The sequence below is a fragment of the Ceratotherium simum genome, chromosome 14 (genome assembly GCF_057802395.1).
Source record: "Ceratotherium simum simum isolate JZ-2026a chromosome 14, ASM5780239v1, whole genome shotgun sequence".
NCBI classification, from domain to species: domain Eukaryota; kingdom Metazoa; phylum Chordata; class Mammalia; order Perissodactyla; family Rhinocerotidae; genus Ceratotherium; species Ceratotherium simum.
The window spans coordinates 10,329,800-10,351,790 of NC_141913.1; the positions used below are offsets into that span (position 1 = coordinate 10,329,800).

General features: G+C 38.0%; 1 protein-coding gene across 4 annotated transcripts in view; it reads left to right on the top strand.

Annotated features, from left to right (window-relative positions):
* Positions 1-822: 822 nt before the first annotated feature.
* ROCK1 (Rho associated coiled-coil containing protein kinase 1) overlaps positions 823-21,991 on the top strand; it is a 151,361-nt gene continuing 130,192 nt past the window's right edge. For 3 of the 4 annotated variants that reach the window (XM_004421038.3, XM_014780289.2, XM_087439014.1), the window contains exon 1: positions 823-1,768. In XM_004421038.3, coding sequence (XP_004421095.2) covers positions 1,676-1,768 — 93 coding nt within the window. In that variant the 5' untranslated portion in view covers positions 823-1,675. The remainder of the gene's footprint in view (positions 1,769-21,991) is intronic. The other variant, XM_087439015.1, reaches the window with a different exon arrangement.

Below are 21,991 nucleotides of genomic sequence, written 5' to 3' on the forward strand. Positions count from 1 at the left end.
GTTCTAAGTTTCAACGAACGTTTTGAAATTGAAACGGCAGGATTACCCATCAAGAAGAGAACTACAATGGGAATATTAATGGTGTGGGAGAACTAGTATGAATAACTTAAAAATACTGATTTTTTTCTATGAGGTGATTTTCTTTTTTTTTTTTTTTCTTTTTTAACTAAACTGAGCTTGACTTCCATTGACTATGTCTTCCGGAGTCAATGTTTTAATGCTCCCCTGACACACACGCTCGGTTTAGGAGGGTTGAGTATCGCACTACTTCCTAACTTTCCCATGGAATCGTAGACGGGTTAAACGGCGTGGGTTCACGGATGGCCAACGACGAGGTACTACTGAAAACCAAACTCCGCTGATGCTAAAACCCTGGTGCCTGCTGGCGAAAAGGCATCTTGCCTAAACAAGAACCTATCTCCAAAATAACAATAACGAGCACCCTTTCCTTCTTGTCAGAGTTCTCCGGCCGGCTGCAGCCCACAGGAAGCAAAGCTGGGGCAGCTGCCAGGAAGCGACCAGGGGCAGCGAGAGCTCCACAGCCCTGCGTGGCTCTTCAGAGCCCGCCGGGCCGAGGGCGGTGCCGCCCGCCGCACCCCGTCGGCTCCTCCCCGCAGCCGGCCTTCCCCCTCGCGCCTGCGAAGCCCTGGGCGCGCCCCGCCTTCCACCCCGCCCGGGCCGGCCCTGCGGAGGCGCCGGCGTGCGCGCGCGCGCGGGCGCGCGACGAAGGGCCGGTTCCCCTTCCGAGCGTCCGCGCCCCGCATGCGCAGTCCGCGCCGGCGGTCTCCGTTTGTTTGAACAGGAAGGCGGACATATTAGTCCCTCAAGGGCCCCCTCGCCCCACCCCCCCAAGCATTCGCCGTCGCGACTCGCCCTTTCCCCAGCCGGGGCCGCAGCGTCTCCCAGAAGCTCCCCCGTCAGCAGCCGCCGGGACCGGACTCTCGTCTTCCTCACCGCCCGCTCTGCAGCCTCTCCTCTCCTAAGTCTCCATCGGGCACAGACCTCGCCCTGCCCCGCCGGACACCGCGGCAGCAGCCCCAGCAGCGACGGGACAAAATGGGAGAGTGAGGCTATTCCGCGGGGACCAGCTCTTGGCCGAGACGGGTCGCTGCGTCAGGCCTGGCCAAGTGGAGCCGGGGATGCGGGGCTAGACCGCCTACAGCGCCTCAGAGCGGAGCGGGCCCGGCCGGTGGCCCAAGCGGCGGCGGCGGCAGCTGGCACAGCTCCGCACCCGCCCTTCGCTTTCGCCTTTCCTCTTCTCCCTCCCCTGCTGCCCGGAGGAGTCTCCACCCTGCTTCTCTCTCTCTCCTCCCTCCTGCCCATCTCGGGACGGGGAACCCTCCATGGCGAAGGCGGCTGGGGCCCGCTAGGCTGAAGCACCTCGCCGGAGCGACGAGGCTGGTGGCGACGGCGCTGTCGGCTGTCGTGAGGGGCTGCCGGGTGGGATGCGACTTTGGGCGTCCGAGCGACTGTGGGTCGCTGTTTCCCCCGGCCCGGGGTCTGGAGAGCGGAGATCCCCTCAGTGAGGGGGAGGGGGGGGGACCGGGCGCACCTGGTGACCCTGAGGTTCCGGCTCCTCTGCCCCGCGGCCGAGAACCCACCGCCGGAGGAAGTTGGTTGAAATTGCTTTCCGCTGCTGGTGCTGGTACGAGGGTATTGTCACAGTAGCAGCAACATGTCGACTGGGGACAGTTTTGAGACTCGGTTTGAAAAAATAGACAACCTGCTGCGGGATCCCAAATCGGAAGTGAATTCGGATTGTTTGCTGGTGAGTAGCACTGTTCTCTTGGGTTGTCTGAGGTTCTGTATGTTTTTGCCCTCCTCTTGCTTTCGGTCCAGTTATTTGCAAAAGAAAGTTTCAGGTGTGCATAATCTTGGAAGGTGTTTTTCCCGAAGAATCTTGTAGTACCACTGAAATCTCATGCCGTGGCCCTATTTATCATTGGACTGGCCCTGTACTAACTACTCGCTGAGCTTTTAGCTCTGACTCAGTTCATCATTACACAGAAGGTACTTATAAACCTCTACTGCAGGCTTCATATAAAAAGTTACCACGTCAAAGTTATTCTACGTGTATAGTTTGTTGAATGGCGATCTTCGTAATATTAATCTTTCTGATCGGTTTGAAAGTAATATTGGAAAGACTACTTTCCATTTACAGCGATTTGGCTCCTAAGGGTTTAGTTTTTAAACTTGGAAGTGACAATGGAGGATCAATATTGAGGAAGTGATTTTTGAGCTGAAATGTCAGAGGTAGCTTGAGTCTGACATAGGTGACTTTTGCTGGATTATTAAGTGTAAAAACCCAAGATAACTGATGATAAATCATCACAATATTAATGCCTTTAACAGTACTGTTGGTTACAAAAGTACCGCACAGATATTTTATCTTAATTGCCCTTTTTGGTGGTGGTGTGCTTTACACTGTCACTTTTAAAACATTCTAAAGAAGTTTTTATGATAAGAAAGGCCAGAATCCTATTATAAAAATATTTCGGTGATTGCTGGCATAGACAATTATCTGTAAATAGAGTTCTTAAGTTTTGTCAATTTCCCCCAGTAATAATAATTGCAAACTCTGTAAGAGTTTCTCTTTTTACTTTACTGAACAACTAAAAGTTATGTGATAATTCTATTTTAGTCCAAACAAAACCACATAATCTCTAAAGTTCAGGGAGTATGTATATGGATAGTACTTGATAGCCTCCTTAGAGAATTAATGTTAGATGTATACAACATTTGGGATTAAGATTAAGTGAGCAAAATAATGCCAGAGAAGTAATACATTTAAAAATCTCATCTTGAATAAGGAAAATCATGTAGATTGATTAAAATTAACATGCATTCAGTGACTCTAAATACCTGTGTATATTTTTAAATGTATGTGGTTTTACAAGAAAATTTCTCCCCAAAGCTTTCAAAATTACTCCAAACGTCCTTGACTATGAGATATGAGTCTTGTGGGTTCTGTGTTTGAAATCTCACCCACGTTATGGATGCTCTTCATATTCAGAAACAGAAAGGAAGGTTGATGTTAAATACAATTTAAAACATTTTATTCAATGAGAGAAGTGGAAAGAATTAGAATACATCTTTCTAGTAAGGATTTCTGTAACTTTTAAGAAGTCTAATTTTAATATTCAATTTCCATATATCTTTGATTTTACTTTGCTTTTTGGTCTCCTTATTCCATGAAGCAGCATTACAAGGAGGGTGTAAGTAGCTTTTTTTAAGTTCTGTTTTAGCTTCTTGCCATAGCTTCATTTGGTGGGAACCTCACAGATTTACTGAAATGTGGAGCATACGAGGAAATGTAAGTCATGGACTCTTTCCTTGCAAGTCCAATCTATTTAGGAAAACAAGACCTAATCTCATGTACATACACAGAAACAAAGCAAAACACTTCACAGATTGAGAAAATATGTGATAAATTTAAAATAATTGGGGTAGGTAATATATGCTCTTGGATATCGAAAGGATGAAATCACTGTGATTTGAGAGAGCCAGAGTATGCTTTATGATGGATGGATAGGATTTAGATAGAGGGTATTCAGAGGAGGAGTGGAGGATAACATGGATAGAGGGTGGAGACATGACTGGCTATGACATGTTTAGGGGAACAGAAGATAGAGTTGGAAAGATAGAGGGTTACAGTGTGGAAGATTTGATCGCTAGCCTAAGGAGTTTAGATTTTCTTCAGTATGTTGTGGCTATTAAATATTTATGAACAAGATTGTGCCAGGATGAACGAAGAAGATGAATCTGGTAGTGGTGTGCAGGATGGGTTGTGTGGAAAGAGACTAGAGATGGGGGAGTTTTAAAAAATTTTTTGTGATGGTCCAGAAATGATTGAATCCCCAAATCGGGGTATTAGAATGGGGAAGGAAGAATTGATGGAACTTGATTGGCAGGGTTTGAGAAAAGAAGAGGGAACCAAAGTGAGAGAAAATAGTTAGATGATCTAAAAATTTTGGGCCTGGGTTATGGGAGACTGATGAAAACATGGGTGAAAACGGCAAAGTTGGGTTTGGAAAGTTGCTTCGGAAGAACAGGCAGCAGATAAATTCAATTTTAGATTTGTTGTGTTTAAGGGAATAGTGGGACAACCACAAAGAAATGACCTGTAGATAATTGGAGATATGAAGCTGAGCTCATAATTAAAAATAACAGTTTGGAAATCATTTGCACAGAGGCGCAAGTTGAAACTGATAATGATAAAAAGGTAAAAGATGAAAGTTGAACAAAGAGGAAGTGTCAAGAAAGGCAATCAAGGCCTTTCAGAGTTAGGACAGCCAGGTATCTTGGAGCCCAAGACTTATAAAGGAACATTTTGAAAAAGAAAATAGTCAACAGATTTTTTCCCTCTTGTAATCTTATAATCTTGGCTCTTTTTCTGTTTAGTTCCATAATTGTTTATTGATAGTTGTTGAAATTTTATTACCATACTAATCTGAACTTGGTAAAAATTGAATTTTTCTTTGGAGACAGAATCTTTTTTTCCAGTTTTGTAGTGTTTAGCATGAATTTTCTTTGTATGATATTTTATGTTTATTATCAAGTATTCATTCATTCTTTCTACCATTCAGAATGACCTATCAGGTAATTTTACCTTTTTTAGTGAGTCTGTTCTTACTTTTCCCTGTCTGGATTTTGGACATCTCATGTATTGTAGGGACAATACCCCTTTTAAATTGATTGCCTTTCTCTATTATTTTGGCCTTTGTTGATTTATTTAACTGATAGTTATTGAGTACATATTATCTGTCATGTGCAGCACTCAAATTCTAGGGTTTTTTTGTAATCTCAAAAAATAAAGTTGTCAAATTATGTTTGTTCTCTACTTCCTTCACTAGATCCTCTCTTCAGAAATGAAAGTTCCCAAACTTTCTTGTTTCCAAAGAGTTTGCCGGCAAATGTCTTTTAAACCACCTTACCCACAAACAGCTTTTTTTGTTGAGATGCTAATGATGAGTGTTAGTAGTTATAAAATAATGTAGCTGGAAGAAGCCCTGATAAGTGGCTATCCAACCTTTTCTTGAACACATGTAATTTATTTTAAGAAGTACATAAGTCTGTTTTTCATATTGCAAATATAAATGCTAAAGTAGTCTGCAGATACTAAGATAATACTATGGTAACCATTCACTTGCTTTCTAGATCATCTAAATTATTTAACCTTGGTTTTCTGTAAGTCAGATTGTTTCCAGTGTCCTAATGGTTCTCTTACTGTCTGCGTTATAGTTTATAATGATTATCAAGAGCTGTTTTCCTTTTCCCAACTTTTTTTTACCTTAGGTTTATTTTATTTAGGGCTTGTTAATTTCTCAGTAGTTTTGAGTACTTCTGAAAACAGGGATAGAGTTTAATTAAGTCTAATTTTTCCAGAGGTAAAAATATGTATGATTTGTACCTTAAAAAGAAAAAACAAGGGGCCGACCCAGTGGCATAGTGGTTAAGTTTGTGTGCTCTCCTTTGGCAGCCTGGGGTTCCTGGGTTTGGATCCTGGGCGCGGACCTACGCATGGCTTATCAAGCCATGCTGTGGGTGGTGTCCCACATATAAAGTAGAGGAAGATGGGCACGGATGTTAGCCCAGGGCCAATCTTCCTCAGCAAAAGGAGGAGGATTGGCAACAGATGTTAGCTCAGGGCTATCTTCCTCACCAAAAAAAGAAAAAACAAGGGTATGTGGGAGGGAAGGTTAGATATATATTTGTCTTGAAGTTTGACATACATTTCTTGAAAATGCAGTTATCTTGCCTGTAGTGTGTTTAGCACACTGCTTCAGGATGCTAGTTAAGAGCATGACCTTTTTTTCTAGTTTTTTTTAGTTGGTGGAGGTATAGCAAAGAGTGAGTAGAATGGAGGGAAGGGAACCAATATTGGTTCAGCAGTGCACACCAAGTTCTGACACTGCTGTCCCCTTTGTACATATTTGTTACTACCATTTTTTATTAGTCAGTTTTTCAGAATGTAGAAGGCAGATAAATGTAAGTGAAGTTTTGGGTGTTCATTTTTTTAGTTTTTCTTCCTTTAAATTCTCTGTTCCTGGGCTTCCTTGATGCAGTGCTTCCCATCTTTTCATTGTGGACTTCTTTTTCTCTCAGCCTCAATCTTAGCCTATAATACTTATCTTTCTCTTCACTGTCTTGGAGAATTCATCTATTCTTACAGCTTCAGCTACTATCATCTCTATGTCCATGATATCCAAATCTTGACTTTTTAGTCTTTTTTTCTGGTTTTAAATTGTGAATATCTGCCTGCCTGCTAGGCATCTCTACTTGAATGTCATTTTATCACTCAAATTCCTCATATTCCAAAATAAGCTTTCTCCTGTTTTGTCCTTTTATCTTCTGTTTTACATATCTGTTTTGTCATTAACATGATTACTCTTCCTCTCACTCAACTGGAATTTTTGTTGTAAACTTTAACTTTGACACTTGTATGCCACAGGTTAGATTATTTCAGCAGATTTTGGCTAGCATTCCAGAGATTATTGCTGTATAATCCCCCTGTGCATCCTGCCAGTTGAATTGATCACCTTTGGGGTTATATTACTGTTGATGGAATGAAAAGACCTGAGGTCATTAAATCTTTGGGCTTTAAAGCTATATGCCTGCCAGTGTTCATAATTTATGAGTTAATGGGTGTTACCAGTATCAGTTGCATATCTGGTTAGTTTGGACCAGACTGTTTTGATGTTAATATGTTGCAGGAATTTTTTAAAAAAACAAATTACTCCATTTATTCATTCATTCAGCAAATCTTTGTGCAGGGTCGAAACTTGGATTCAAATGTGGTCTCTGCCGTGTACTTACTAGATGATTGTAGGTGAGTTATTTTAACCTCTCAAAGCTTATTTCATCTTCAGGAAAGGTGGGGGTAATAGTACTAGATTGTCATAAGGATTAAATAATATAGACAAAGCAATTGTCACAGCATATGGTATTTAGTAAGGATTTGTTAATTGGTAACTATTATTTTTGTCATATTTATAGCATTCCTGTTATATGCTAGTCACTGTGCTTAGGTTGGAAGTTGATGTTTATCATCTTCTCTAAGTACAGAGTAATTTATCTGGCACCTCAAGCCATGCCTGTAAATTCGTAAACCAGCTGTACTTTATTGAAGTGTCCAAGGCAATTGTAACTGAAGATGGAGACATTTAGAATGGATTTCAGTAGATTGGGGAGGGGCTTTTGGAGACTGTTTATTCATTTAGTCATGATTTATAACATACCTACTTTGTGCCAAGGGTTTAGATTGATAAGAAAGGCAGTTGGGAGCTGGTTTGCAGAGGTTTAGTTGTTATCTTGCTCTCTTTCTGTGTGTATCTTTTATACTTTCAGTAGGTGTTCTGCAAATAGGCCCTCTTGCACTACAAGCAACCTGTGGGTGTATAGAGAGGTGGCTCAGAGTAACAGCCGAGACATGAATTGGGCCATTCATTAATCTCTTGAGTCAGAAATGTTTTTAATCCAGAAGGAACCACATGTGAAATTTTATAATGAACAAAGAGTAAATTCTCAGTTTTAGATTAGATTTTGCATAACTTTACAGTTTAGTTTTATTTCATGATTATAAGTTTTGATATTGTGTATATATGGTAAAAACTAGAGATTCTATTATGATACATAATAGAAAAGCCCACGTATCAGGAAATATTGCATATGGCATTCTGTTGCTGAAGATGGTCCAGGAGCTCCAGTCCCCCGTTCCCATCCCACTAAAAAAGAAGTGCTTCCATTTAGTTTAAGTCCAGAGCATAGCTAATGGATACCACACACATGTATGTTCAAAAGGATGAACAAATAGTACTGCATTTCACAATGGAAGATATTTATTTTTTAAAATATGCTATAAGCATGGTTGTAGTGAAAAGAACACTGGACTGGAAATTCAGAGCATTGGCATATCCTTGTTTTGCTATTAACTCTCTGTGTAACCAAGTAAATCTTTTTTCTTCTCTGGGCTTCAATTTCCCCATTTGTAGAATAAAGAGTTGGTGATGTCCATTGTGTCTCTAAAAATTCTGTGAGTCTTTGTTTATTACACCTCCTTAAAAACTTAAAAATTGTGTCATTGATTTATTATTTGAGAAATAAAGTTAAAAAATTAAATGGTGTTGGGATAGGAATGTAAAAATAGGGACCCTCTTTGGTAAGTGCTATTTTGGGAACTTGTTCTACATAGCCTTGGGAGATCATCCTAAACTTATTTTTAATTCTTATATTTCGCACTTATTCTTTTTTGCATTTGTAACTTGTATTCAAGTTATAATTTTTGGAACAGAGAAAGTAGTAATTGAGTCACTAATTTGTATATCCATTAAAATGTATACATGTATTTTATTTCTCTAATATACCTGCCCTCCTTGTTTGGGACTGTGAAATATAGGGGTACATTTTCATTGTAGTTTCTAAACAGTTTTCATTATAGTTTCTAAAGAATTAGTAGGAAGTTAAATGCTCACATTAATGTCCAAAGTTTGATGTCTTAGAGAGGTGAGAGGTGGTCTTAATACTTGTGTAATATTTTAAAAGGTAGGCTAACCTGTGCCCCCTCTTTATTCCTAAGTTTATTTATTTTTATTATTTTATTTTAATTTTATTATTATTCCCATACTTTATTTATAGTCTTTATTCCATACTTCCTATACTGACTTTTGGCACGAAATTGAAATTTTATCTCAGATTTTTCCCTGGAGCTAATTTTGAATAGTGGACCACAGTTAACTTTTCTTTTTTCTCTTTGCTGTTGTTCATTCGTTCATTCAACACATATTTATTTGGTGTGTACTATGTGCTAGGCACTCTGATAGGCAGTGAGGACACCATGGTGGGTAAAAACAAACATAGAGCCTGCTTTTATGGAATTTATGGTCTCAGGAAAAGGATAAATTATGAGCAGAGAGTAGTGGGGTAGGCTTGAAGGAGAGGTAAGAGATATGATCATGCCTTTCCCTTAAGGTTTGGGATATATTTAAAGACTTGTGGTGAAGTAGTCTAAGTGTGTATTTTCAGATATGAATCTGTAGATTGTCTGTATCAGATTCACTTGAAGACTTGTTAAAAATGGAATCTGGGCCCAGGCCCAGACAAACAAAATCAGAATTTTGGGGGATGAGTCCTAGGATTCTGCATGAGATGTGGATTCTTAGACACACTTGAGTTTGAAGACTATGGTTATAGTGGAAAGAACATGGATTTTTGTTTTGTTTGGTAATTTTATAACCGAAAAATTTCAAGCATACACAGAAGCAGGGAAGATAGTATAGTGAACCCCCATCACTCAGATTCTACAGTTTTCAAAATTTTGTCACACTTCATCAGTCACCCTTTTTCTTGCCAAAATATTTTAAATTCTAGATGTTGTCATTTCACCTTTACATGCTTCAGTAAGCATCTCTGAAAAAAACATTTTCTTACGTTTTCAAAATGGCCATTATCATGTCTAACAAAATTAAAACCTCTCTTGTACCATTAATTTCCAGTTTATATTCAGATTTCTCTGGTTGTCTAAAACAATGTCTTTTTTTACAGTTGCTTTATTAGAATCTGGATCCAGACAAAGTCCACGTGTTGCTTTTGTTTGTTAGGTCTTTTGAGTCTCTTTTTAATGTAGAGCAGTCTTCTCCCCCATCTTCTGTAACCCCTGACCCCCACCGTTGTCTTATTGAAAGAAACTAGGTCATTGGTTCTGTACAATGTTTGATATTCTGGGTTTTTCTTTTTGTTTCCTTGTGATGTCATTTAACTTGCTCCTGTATCTTCCATATTTCCTGTAAATTAGTAGTAGATCTAAAACCTTGATTTAATTATTTCAAGTTTTTAGTCAAGAGTATTTCATAGATTGTGTTTTGTTTTGCATCACATCAAGAGGCTCATAATATCTGGCTGGCCCACCCTTAGTGATGCTAAGGTTGATTAGTGTGTTCAGATGTTGACAATCTGTAAAAACTTCCTTTTTAAAATCCTTCATCATCCTTTCATCTCATTTCATCTATCCATTTATGATCTTTAGTTGAATCAGTTATTTCATTAAGGATAGCAAAATAATGATTTTCTAATTGTATCATTACTTTCACATTTATTAACTGTACTTCTTCAGTTAAGAGAACTTAAGAATTTAAGAACTTTCACTCATCCTCTGTAGGGCTGTTTGCTTACCGTGAAATACAGTTCATAAAGTAAAGGATGAATGCTTCAGTCTTTCTCCTTAATTGCCACTTTTCAAAGTAAGGTATTTTGGAATCTTAGTGTCATAGACATGGCGCATTCAAACTGGGTATTTGAGGGAAGTTAAGAAAGAACTATTTACAAAGGTATGGACAATATTAAGGAAATCAGTAAGGATAATATAGTACCCTGGGACTAGTAACAGTGGGGAAGAGAGCTGCTACCACCTCTAGGCCTGAAGGGACAAGGGAGGAGAGCAGTTGGGGAGGGTACCCCTCTATGGAGAGGGCTGTCTGACAGAGGCTGTGGTTTTAGGTAGAGAGAAGCATGTTGATCTGGCAGTAAGGGAAAATACCCCCTGCTTTTATTGGCCTCCCACCGTACAGTCTCCTACTGTGGTCTCCCATTGCCTGCAAAGCTAGTGTGCAAAAGACCCCACTGATCCAGTCCAATAAGGGTCAATAAGATATATCCAGCATTTATTTATTTATTTATTTATTTATTTATTTATTTAGCTCTCTTTTTTGTTTTGTTTTTTATTTTTGGCATCATTATGGAAACCATTTTTTAAAATATATTTTGTGTGTTTCAGTCAGTTTTTGTCATCATTGCTGATGCTTGGTTTGTCCTGTCTTTGACTAATGGAACCTGTTTACATTGGCTTCCATCTTATTTGTATATCACCCTGATAATCTTTGATAGAGCTGCTTCTTTTTTGGTATAATAAGATGGCTAGGCTCATCTTGTACATTTCTTGCCCCAGACTTGGAAATCAGCCATTCTTTTCCTTTTAGTGGGGAATGATATTCTGAGACCACAGTCTGCTGTTGGGTTGAATTCGCTTCTTGTCCTTGTTTAGTGAATAGAGCTATGAAATTTTATTTTTGAAAAGAAGAATAAATACTTTATCCTGATAATTCTGATTTCTCTTTATCTCTTTTTTGTAATTTTTTACAAAAATTTTTTTTTGTAATTTTTTCTTTTACATGAAAAATCTTAGTTCTAACAACACTAACAGAATTACACATTTGTTTGATTTCCAAGAATGTGGCTATGATATAGTGAAAGAAGAACTGAACAAGATCAGGCAAGCGTCTGAAGCCCTGAATTCTAGTCTCTAATTGACTCTGTAAATTGTAAATTGAAAAATCGTATGGTCTTGGACAGATAATATCCACCTCTGAACCTTGGTTATCTTTAGAAGTATAATACAAAATTCACTAATTGAAACCATCTTCAAATTAATTTGTCTTTAGATGTGAGTTTATTTAAAGTCTCATCCTTATCAAGAAATTCTGTTTTAGATATACATCTTCTATTTATTCTTTCACTGATTGCTTAATTTTTACTATGTCTTTAACAGTAAGACAAAAATATTTCTTTGATTTTTATCATCCACTCTAAAAGTGTTAACTCATCTCATCCTAATTGTATTTCCTCTGCTTGTTTCTAGTAATCTCTAGTCATGGAGGCAGTATAGCAGAGTGGTTAAGAGCATGGGCTCTGGAGTCAGACTGTGATTTTGAATCCCAGATTGGCCAATTATTAGCCTTGTGACTTTGGGCAAAGTTCTTAACTTTTTTGGGACTGAAACACACCGTCTTCGAATAAGATTAATCATAGACTCTTAATAAGCCTATTAGGAATATTAATGTGATAATTGCGTGTAACGTGCTTTGTGTAGTTTCCAGCATTTAGTCGGTGTTCGCTGTCATTATTATCATTGTCATCATTATGTATCTTCATAATTTGTCCTGGGAAAAAGGACTTTTGTGCTGACCAAGTGGATTATTATCCACCGCCCCACTCTGCAAGCCAGCTTTTTATTTAGTTGTGTGATCTTGGACAAGTTATCTAACTTCTTTGAGCCTGAATATATTTAATTTGCAAAATGAGAATCATGATAATACTTCATTGTTTTTTTTTTTTGTGAGGAAGATCAGTCCTGAGCTAACATCCATGCTAATCCTCCTCTTTTTTTTTGCTGAGGAAGACCGGCTCTGAGCTAACATCTATTTATTGCCAATCCTCCTCCTTTTGTTTTTTCCCCCAAAGCCCCAGTAGATAGTTGTGTGTCATAGTTGCACATCCTGCTAGTTGCTGTATGTGGGATGCAGCCTCAGCATGGCTGGAGAAGCGGTGCGTCGGTGCGCGCCCGGGATCTGAACCCCGGGCCGCCAGTAGCGGAGCATGTGCACTTAACCGCTAAGCCACGGGGCTGGCCCCTCATTGTTTTTAATTATGAGGATTAAATGAAATAATTTATATGTAAGTGTCATAGTTTCATCTAGATGTATAGTTACTCCTTTTCTTGCTTTACCTTTATATTATAGATTTGATGAAGGCTACACCTTAGTTAGAAATACTACTTGGAATCTTGGGAGAAGAGTAATATGGGGTTCTTTATTTGAAATGTTTCTTGAATCTGATCTTTGTTTTCTGTTATTGCTGCCTTACTCAAGTCTAAATTTTTGTTGTTGTTGTTTGTGATGAAGACCAGCCCTGAGCTAACATCCCTTGCCAATCCTCCTCTTTTTGCTGAGGAAGATTGGCCCTGGGCTAACGTCCGTGCCCGTCTTCCTCTGCTTTATATGGGACGCCACCACAGCATGGCTTGATAGGGAGTGTGTCGGTCCGAACCTGGGACCCGAACCTGCGAACCCCAGGCCGCCGAAGCGGAGCGCACAAACTTAACCGCTACACTACCAGGCCAGCCCCACCAAGTCTAAATTTTCAACCAGGGCCGGCCCCGTGGCTTAGCGGTTAAGTGCGCGTGCTCCGCTGCTGGCAGCCTGGGTTCGGATCCCGGGCGTGCACCGACGCACCGCTTCTCTGGCCATGCTGAGGCTGCGTCCCACATACAGCAACTAGAAGGATGTGCAACTATGACATACAACTATCTACTGGGGCTTTGGGGGAAAAATAAATAATAAATAAAATTATAAATTTTCAACCAAACATTCTTGGATTAGTGACACACTCTAGCAGTTTGCCAATATAATCCATACTATATGTTTCTTTGTCTTAACTTGCGTGGTTTTTGTCATGTGGTCTTAGCTTGCCTATTTACTTAGTCTTCGTTCCTACCATTCTCCAAAATAGACTGTGTGCCTCAGGTGGATTTTCTTACTTTCTATAGCATGTTGCCTGCTTTTTCCTTTTGTCTCACAGTTCCAGGCTCTATCTTTCTCTCCCTTTGAGTTCTCTCCTATGTCGTCTTCACCAATTTTCTCATCTTTATAGTCTACCATAAGTCACAATTGTGTTATACTGTTTTCTTTTTTGAACTCCTATGATGTTTATAATCTGTCTCATGTCGTTTAGAACTTGATCATAGCTGTCTTTTATGAGTCTGTCTTGAGTGTTGTCTTAACTTCTTTAATGAGAATTCTTTGAGGGCTTAGCATAATTCTGGACATTATTGTTCAGTTAATACTTGTTGATTGTTGTGAATTATTATTCCCTTCACCCTCATTCCCCTGTTCTTTCCCTCTGAATTAGTTAGGACTCTTGTCAGTTACACGTGGTAGAACTCAACTTGAATTTTCCTAGGTAAAAAGAATTTATAGATTCAGGGAAACCTGATCTTATTAAAAGTGAAGATTTGGTTGAGCTTCAGTAAGAACTGGAACTTGGGCCTCAAATGCAAGCAAGGCTCTCTCTTTATTCTCTTATTCTTTCTTTGTCATTCTGTCTGATTATAGACTGGTTTTAGTCACTTGTGGAGAATATGACCGGAGCTTTATATCTAACAGTGTCAGCTTCAATCAATGATTTCAGATCTTTGAGTCTCAAATCTAGAGCTCTGGAGCAAAAGATTCATTGGTTCAGCTTGGGTCAGGTGCCCACCCCTTGACTAATCACTTGTGATAAGGAGGGTAGGATCATATGAGAACTATGAGAATGGGGAGGCAATTTCCAGGGAAATGAGGGAAGTGGAGCAGGGCAGCAATAACATAAATGTTCATTATACTACCCCTTCTCCCTTCCCTCTTTTCTTTGAGCTTGGATAAGTCACTTAAACTCTCTTTAGCAGTCGTTTCCTCAATCTGTAAAATGGAGTTAATAGTAATTTACTTCCTAGGGTGGTGGTGAGCATCAAATGTGATAATCTATAAAGCAGGGTTTGAAACCTAACAAAAACAATGGTGTAAGCTGATGATAAATGGGTGCCCCTTGGTCTCTTTTGCCCTCATGCCCTGTGTTCATCTGGCTTGGCCCCCAAAGCCTTTTTGCCTGTAGGAGCTTATCCTGCCACTGGCCTTTTGGTATTACTCTACCCAACCCTGGACCCCATAGCTTCTATCATCTTTTTGAGTAGAAGGAGACAAAGAAGTTATTAACCTCACATAGCTTTTCTCAGGTAGTTTTAGAGTAAGAATTTATTATAATTAAATGAGTTATAATCTAAGTAAAAACAGTGGGCTTGTTTTGTAACTGTAGCATTCAAGCTCAGTCCCTGCCCCTTTCTTCCTTGTTACACTAGTTGCAGAGTGCCACTGAATTTAGTGAATTGAAGGCTAAGGGTCTAGAGAGATTTCTACTCATTGTTACCTATATTAATTAGGAATCCTTTGATTTTGAAGGACTGGAAAACCTAACACAAATTAGCTTAAACAATAAAGAACGTTTTTTGCTTTTGAATACTTATTAGGTAGGTTGTAGCTTCAGGAATGTCTTTTTCAGGGCTCAAATGATGTGACTGGAAGCTGGTTTTCCAGATCTGCTTCTTTAGTATTGTCTTCCTTCTCAGATAGACAACTCCTTGTGGTGGGAAGATGATTGCCACTAGCTTCCAAGACTACTTGTTCGGATACAGTGAGAAGAAAAAGTCTCTTCTTCTAACCTTCGAATAGAGTTTCTAACTGATCTGGTCATTTGAGATCATGTGCCCATATCTGAACCAATCACAGAGGTCAGAAGAATGGTGTGTTGATAAGCTTAGGCTTTCATCATGTGCTCCAGTCTCAGAACTGGGGATGAGTCAGCTTATACCAAGATATATTAGAGTTGCATGAGGAAGGGGTGGAAATTGGAGTTCAGTTACCAAGAGAAAGGGAAATGACATGTTGGGCGGCCCCAAACAACAAACATCTGCTAAATTAGGTGGGGACTCCTGATCAAGAGAAACCCAAGTAATGATAATTTATTATTCTTTATCTTTTTTTGGAAATGACTTTTTTGCTAAATTGTTAAGTTATCTGACATTAGAATAAGTATTGCCAACTAGTTGCCGAAGACTGCCAACTTAAGACCACAGCTGGGATCCCATTTGGTCCTTTAATGGAAGGATGCCTGTATGCTGCTTTGTCTTAATGGTAACTCTTTGGGTGACGTAGTGAAAGATTTCGAAATGCCTCTTCTCGGATCAACCACATCAAGACCAAATACAGATTTTTGTAGGCCTCACCACAGCCATACTATATGAGAATTGGAGTTGGGAGATGTACTATGCTGAAATTTGTGTTTTTAACGGGTCCTAGGTGATTGCATAGCCAAGTTTGGGACGGACTGAACAGTTGCCAAGTAGCTAGACATTATGGCTTCTGCATATACCTTATTTGGGAAGCTGTTGTGAGGAAAACAAAAAAAAGTAGGATTGGATGGAAAAAACTTGCCTCCCATTTAAGAAATTCTTTTCTCTTTTTTAAAATATGGTTTAAGAAAAAAGAGATTTATGAAAGAGAATGAGCGTTTTCTGAAAAAGCTGGTTTTGTTTGGTTGATCTGATGTTTTGGGGGGGAGGGAGAGAAAATCAAATTTGATAAAAGAATCCAAATAAAGTGTTACCCTCAATCATCATTGTAGCTTCCCACTACCTTATTCCTTTGTCTGCCAAAAGGAAAGGACCTGCTGTTTTCTTAGGAACCTATGAAGAATTTGTTTAAATGTGAACAGACTATAAAAGAATAGTTTGCCATATTAAAAAACAGATTTTTCTTTTACAAATTAAAAAGAGCTTGGAAATCTACTGTTCCTATGAGATTAATTTTTTTTTCCTAAATGAAAACACATTTTGATTACTTAAATAGCACTTGGGCTTCTTATATTTTTAAGATATTGATGCTCAATATGTAGGTGCCATGAGAGCAGGTATCTGATTTTCTTGTTCAGTGATGTACCACTAGTTCCTGGAGCAGTGCTTGGCATATTTTAAATTTTCAATAAGTATTTGTTGTTGAATTATTAGAAAATGTCTTGTTTGTTTCTGTGACAAAAGCCAAGAATGGCTGACATGATGTTAAGAGATATGGTATAATTGGTAATTTATTTAAATCTAAGCTGTATCTATTTTAGGGAGATAACATATTTTAAAACTATAAGTGATCTGTATAAAGATATAAGGATTCCCCCCCTGCCCCGATATCTCTGAATTTTGGATGAGGGACCAAAAGCAATAATACTCATTTTTATAAGACTTTGCACATTCATTATTTTTATGTGTGAGAGAGGAAGATTGGCTCTAAGCTAACATCCGTTGCCAGTCTTCCTCTTTTTGCTGAGGAAGATAGCCCTGAGCTAACATCTCTGCCCATCTTCCTCCATTTTGTATATGGGATGCTGCCACAGCATGGCTTAATGAGTGGTGCATAGGTCCATGCCCCGGATCCGAACCAGCAGACCCCAGGCCAGCGAAGTGGAGTGTGTGAAGTTAACCACTATGCCACTGGACTGGCCCTGCACATTCATTATTTAATCTTGACAGCAATCCCATGGGCTGGGGGAGGCAAGTATTATTCCCACTTTGTAAATGAAATTAAACCTTAGAAAGGGTTAATGAATTGCCTAACAACGTATAGCAGGTAAGTGGCAGACTTTCTGATCCTTAGTCTGTAGTATAGTGGAAAGATCACCATAGTTGTAGATAACATGTCACAAAGAGAAGTGTTTCCATGACACTGAGGAGAATGCTTTGTACACAGAATGCACTAAATAAAAAATATTTAAATTGACTGAAAGGTATGAGGATTGGTAAAGAATGGAGTGGGGAAAATGAAATATGAAGTAGTAGGGAAAAGATCTTAATAAATGTTTATTGACTGGATTGGAGGGGAAAGGTAAGTCCTGTGATATTTTATGTTAGAAGCAGGGGTCTAGAACTTGAGTGGATGAGGGCTGGGAGCCAGTTCTTTGACTGACCCTGCAGTGTATTGCAAAGTTCAAATAGCTGCCTGCTAAAACATATCTTTGTTGGATTTGACATGTCTGAAAAGTGAATGTTGGTAGGCAATTGAAGCTATGAGGCATGGTGATCTGAAGTAGAAAAATAAATAGTTATGATGGTGATGATTAATGACACCATCATGCACATAAATTAACAGGAGACAGTAGTAACATTTTACTGAATTGGGATGAAGTAAGAAATGGGATGGCTTTGGAAAAATGTTAAAAAAATTAATATCCCTGTATCTGGTGAAGGGACTACTGTCCTATAGCAGAACTGAAAATTTATCAGGGGCTGGGATGAGATAGGGGATTGACTACAAAGAGGTATGAGGGAGCATTTAAGGTGATGGAAGTGTTCTGTATCTTGATTGTGGTGATGGTTACACAACTGTATGTTTGTCAATTCATAGAACTACAAACCTAAAAAGGATGAATTTTACTTTATGAAAATTATACGTCAACAAACCTGACTTCTTAAAAAAGAAAAAGATGCTTATTTGGTTAAGAGATTAATGGTCCCGCGACAGAACTGAACATTTATTTGCTATTGTCAGTAATATGGCCTTTGAATAGTTTGGCTTTACTTACGTATACATATGTGTCACTTGGGAAGGGCCTGTGTTGACTGGATTTTGAAGTATGATAGTTGGAAAACAACTGATAACACTTGTGGCCAGTGATAAAATTAGAGCTTTTAGGTGAAAATTAGAATTTTGGAGAACTTGTATCTGCCACCCTGAGCTCCACAGTTTCCCAGTGCCTAAAGACTTTTTCTCGTGAGGTTAGTGGTGACATTAATAAATGTGATTTTTCAATACTGTATGATGAAATGTGTTAACATTTGGGAGAGCTCATAATTCCCTGAGCCAGTATTTTCTAAATGACCAATGCATGATGTTATAAAATCATCCATGAGTAAAGGAGCCACTCAAAGTATAAGATAGGGCAATAAATTTTAATGTTGCGAAGTGAGTACAAAAAGTTCATTGATACAGTTTCAGATTCCATATTGCAACTAACCTTTAAGAAACACCACTTGTCAAGATTGGTGTAATAGCAAAGAATTTCCACAGTTATCTGAAAATGCTATTAAAATACTCTTTCCTTTTCCAACTACGTATTTTTGTGAAGTCATATTTTCATACTTTAACCAAGACAATGTATTGCAACAGATTGAATGCAGGAGTAGATATGAGAGACCAGCTGTCTTCTATTAAGCCAGACAACAGAGATTTGTAAAAATGTAAAATAATGCCATTCTTCTTGTCAATTAAAGAATAATTTTCATAGAAATATATTTATATTAACATGTAATAGATTTATTTTTAAAAATCCATTCTGATGATCTGACTTTTAATCAATGTGTTAAGACTATTCACATTTAATGTAATTATTAATATGTTGGGGTTTAAGTCTCCCATTTTGTTATTTGTTTGTGCTTCTTCCCTTTGTTTTTGTTCTTATTTTCTCTTTCTTGCCTTCTTTTGGGTTACTTATACTTTTTTTAGTATTCCATTTTAATTTATCTATTGTGTTTTTTATTATATCCTTTGTGAAGATTTTTAGTGGCTGCTGTTTTAGGGATTTCAATATACATACTTAACTTTTCACAGTCTACCTAGATTCAATATACTACCACTTCATATGGAATGTAGAAACCTCACCAACCATATAGGCCCCTTTAACTTCCCCTTTATGTTGTAGTTGCCTTATGTATTACAGGTACATATATTGAAAACCCCATCAGAAAATGTTATAATACTTGCTTTCAACCGTCTAACATATGTTAAATAACTCAATAGGAGAAGAACAGATATATTTCATTTCTGTTGCTCTTCTTTCTTGCCTCATGTTCCAAGTCTCCTTCTCCTATCATTTCTCTTCTGTCTGAAGAACTTCTTTTAGGAGTTTTTTGTTTTTGTTTTTTAAGTAGTTCTTTTACAGCAGGTCAGCTGGCTATGAGTTCTCATAGTTTTCCTTCCTGTCAGAATGTTTTTATTTCATTTTCATTCCTAAAGGGTCTTTTCAATGACTATAGAATTCTGAACTGACAGTTCTTTGCTTCAGACACTTTAAAAATGGTGTTCCACTTCTTTGAGAGGTTTCACGTAGTTTCTGATGAAAATCTGCAGTTATCCAATTCAGTCTTCCCTGGAAAGTAATGTGTCATTTTTCTCTGGTTGTCCTCAAGGTATTTTCTTTGTCTTTAGTTTTTAGCAGTTTGATTATGATGTGTCTGGAAGTGGATTCCTTTGGTTTTATCCTTTTGGGGTTTGCTAAGCTTCTTGAATCAGTAGGTTTATGTCTTTCAGCAAATATGGGATGTTTTCAACCTTTGTTTTCTTCAAATGTTTTTCCTGCACCATATTCTTTCTCCTGTCCTTTTGGCACTCTGATGACACAAGTATTTCCCCATTTGGTGTCATTCCCACAAGTCTCTGGGGCTCTGTTCATTTAAAAGCAAAAACAAAATTTCTTTCTCTCTGTCCTTAAGATTGGATAATTTCTACTGATGTATCTTCAAGTATACTGAGTCTTTTCTCTGCCTTCTTCATGCTGCTGTTGAGCTTACTGAGTGTATGTTTTTTATTTTGGTTATTGTATTTTTCTATTCAGTTCTTTTTTTATTGTCTACACTGTCTGTCTTTCCATTAATTCCAGGTGTGTTTGCCCTTATTTTTTGGAGCATTTTAATAATAGCTGCTTTAAAAATCTTTATCAGATAATTCCAACCTATGTGTCATTTTGGCATTGGCATCTGTTATTTGTCTTTCTTTTTAACTTTTTGTTTTAAAATAATTATAGATTCACAAGAAGTTGCAAATATAGTGCGGAGAGGTCCAGTGCATCCTTCACCCAGTTTCTCTCCCAGTGGTTATATTTTACATAACTAGTATAGTATCAAAACCAGGAAAGTACAGTTGATTCAAGTGTATGTATAGTTCTGTGCCATTTTTTCAGATGTGTAGATTCCTATAGCCACTACTACAACCAAGGTACAGAACTATTTCCTTACCACAAAGATTTTCTTTGTGTTACTCCTATATGGTCATACCCCCCACCCCTCACATCCCTAACCCCTGGCAACCACTAATCTGTTCTCTGTAATTTTATCATTTGAAGAATGTTATTAGAATGAAATCATATAGTATATGCTCTTTCGAGATTGTGTTTTTTCACTCATCACAATGCCCCTGAGATATAACCAAGTTATTGCATGTATCAGTAGTTCATTCCTTTTTATAGCAGAATATTATTCCCTGGTATGAATATACCACAGTTTGTTTAGCCATTCACGTATTGAAGATAATTTTTATTGTTTCCGTTTTTTGGCTATTTGAGATAAAGCTGCTGTGAGCATTCATGTACAGGTTTTTGCAGGGACAGTGTTTTCATTTCTCTGAGATAAATGCCTGTGAGTGTGACTGCTGTGTCATATGATACTTGCTGCAAAACTATTTTCCAGAGTGTCCCTACCATTTTATATACCCACCTGCAATGTATGAGAGATCCAGTTTCTCTGCATCCTCATCAGAATGTTATTGTAACTATTTTTCATATTAGTTATTCTAATGGGTGTGTAGTGATATCTCATAATGATTTTAATTTAAATTTATTTATGGCTAATGATTTTGAATATCTTTTGATTTGCTTATTTGCCATCAGTATATCTCCTTTGGTGAAATGGCTGTTCATGATTTTTGCCGATTTTCTAGTCAAGTGTTGAGTTTTGAGAGTTCTTTAAGTATTCTAGTATGTGTGGTTTGCAAATATCTTTTCCTAGTTTGGTTTGACTTTTCATCCTCTTACCTGAATCTTTTGCAGAGCAAAAGCTGTTAATTTTGATAAAGTGCAACTTACTGATTTTTTTTTTTCTTTTATAGATCATGCTTTTTGTGTCATGTCTCAGAGGTCTTCATTAAGTTGTAGGTCTCAAAGATTTTATCCTGTTTTTTTCCTAAAAACTCTATGTTTAATATTTAAATCAATGATCTAATTTGAGTTAATTTTTGTATGAGGTGTGAGGTATGGCATAGGATATGGTCTATCTTGGTAAGTATGCCATGAGCACTTGTAAAGAATGTTTATTTTGCTGTTATTGGGTGGAATGTTCTGTAAATGTCAGTTAGATCCTGTTGGTTCATGGTGGTGTTGAGTTCTTCTCCTTGCTAATTTTCTTTCTAGTTCTATCAGTTGTTGAGAGGAGAGTCAAAGTTGCCAACTAAAATTGTGGATTTGTGTATTTCTCTTTTCATTTCTATCAGTTTTTGCTTCACGTTTTGCAGCTCTGTTGTTTAGAACATAAACATTTTAGATTGCTATGCCTTCTTGGTGGACTCTTTTATCATTATGTAATTGCCCACTCTGTCCCTAGTAATTTTCTTTGCTCTGAAGTCTACTTTATTTCATAATAATATAGGCACTCTAGCTTTCTTTTGATTACTATTTGCATGGTATATCGTTTCTCATCCTTTTACTTTCAACCTACCTATATTATTACATTTGAAGTGAATTTCTTGTCTGTAGGTTGGTCATGTTTTGTTTGTCAACTCTGCCAATCTGTCTTTTAATTTGGATTGTAGCTTCAAACCATTTACATTTAATGTAATTGTTATGTTGGGGCTTATAAATCTGCTGTTATTTTTTG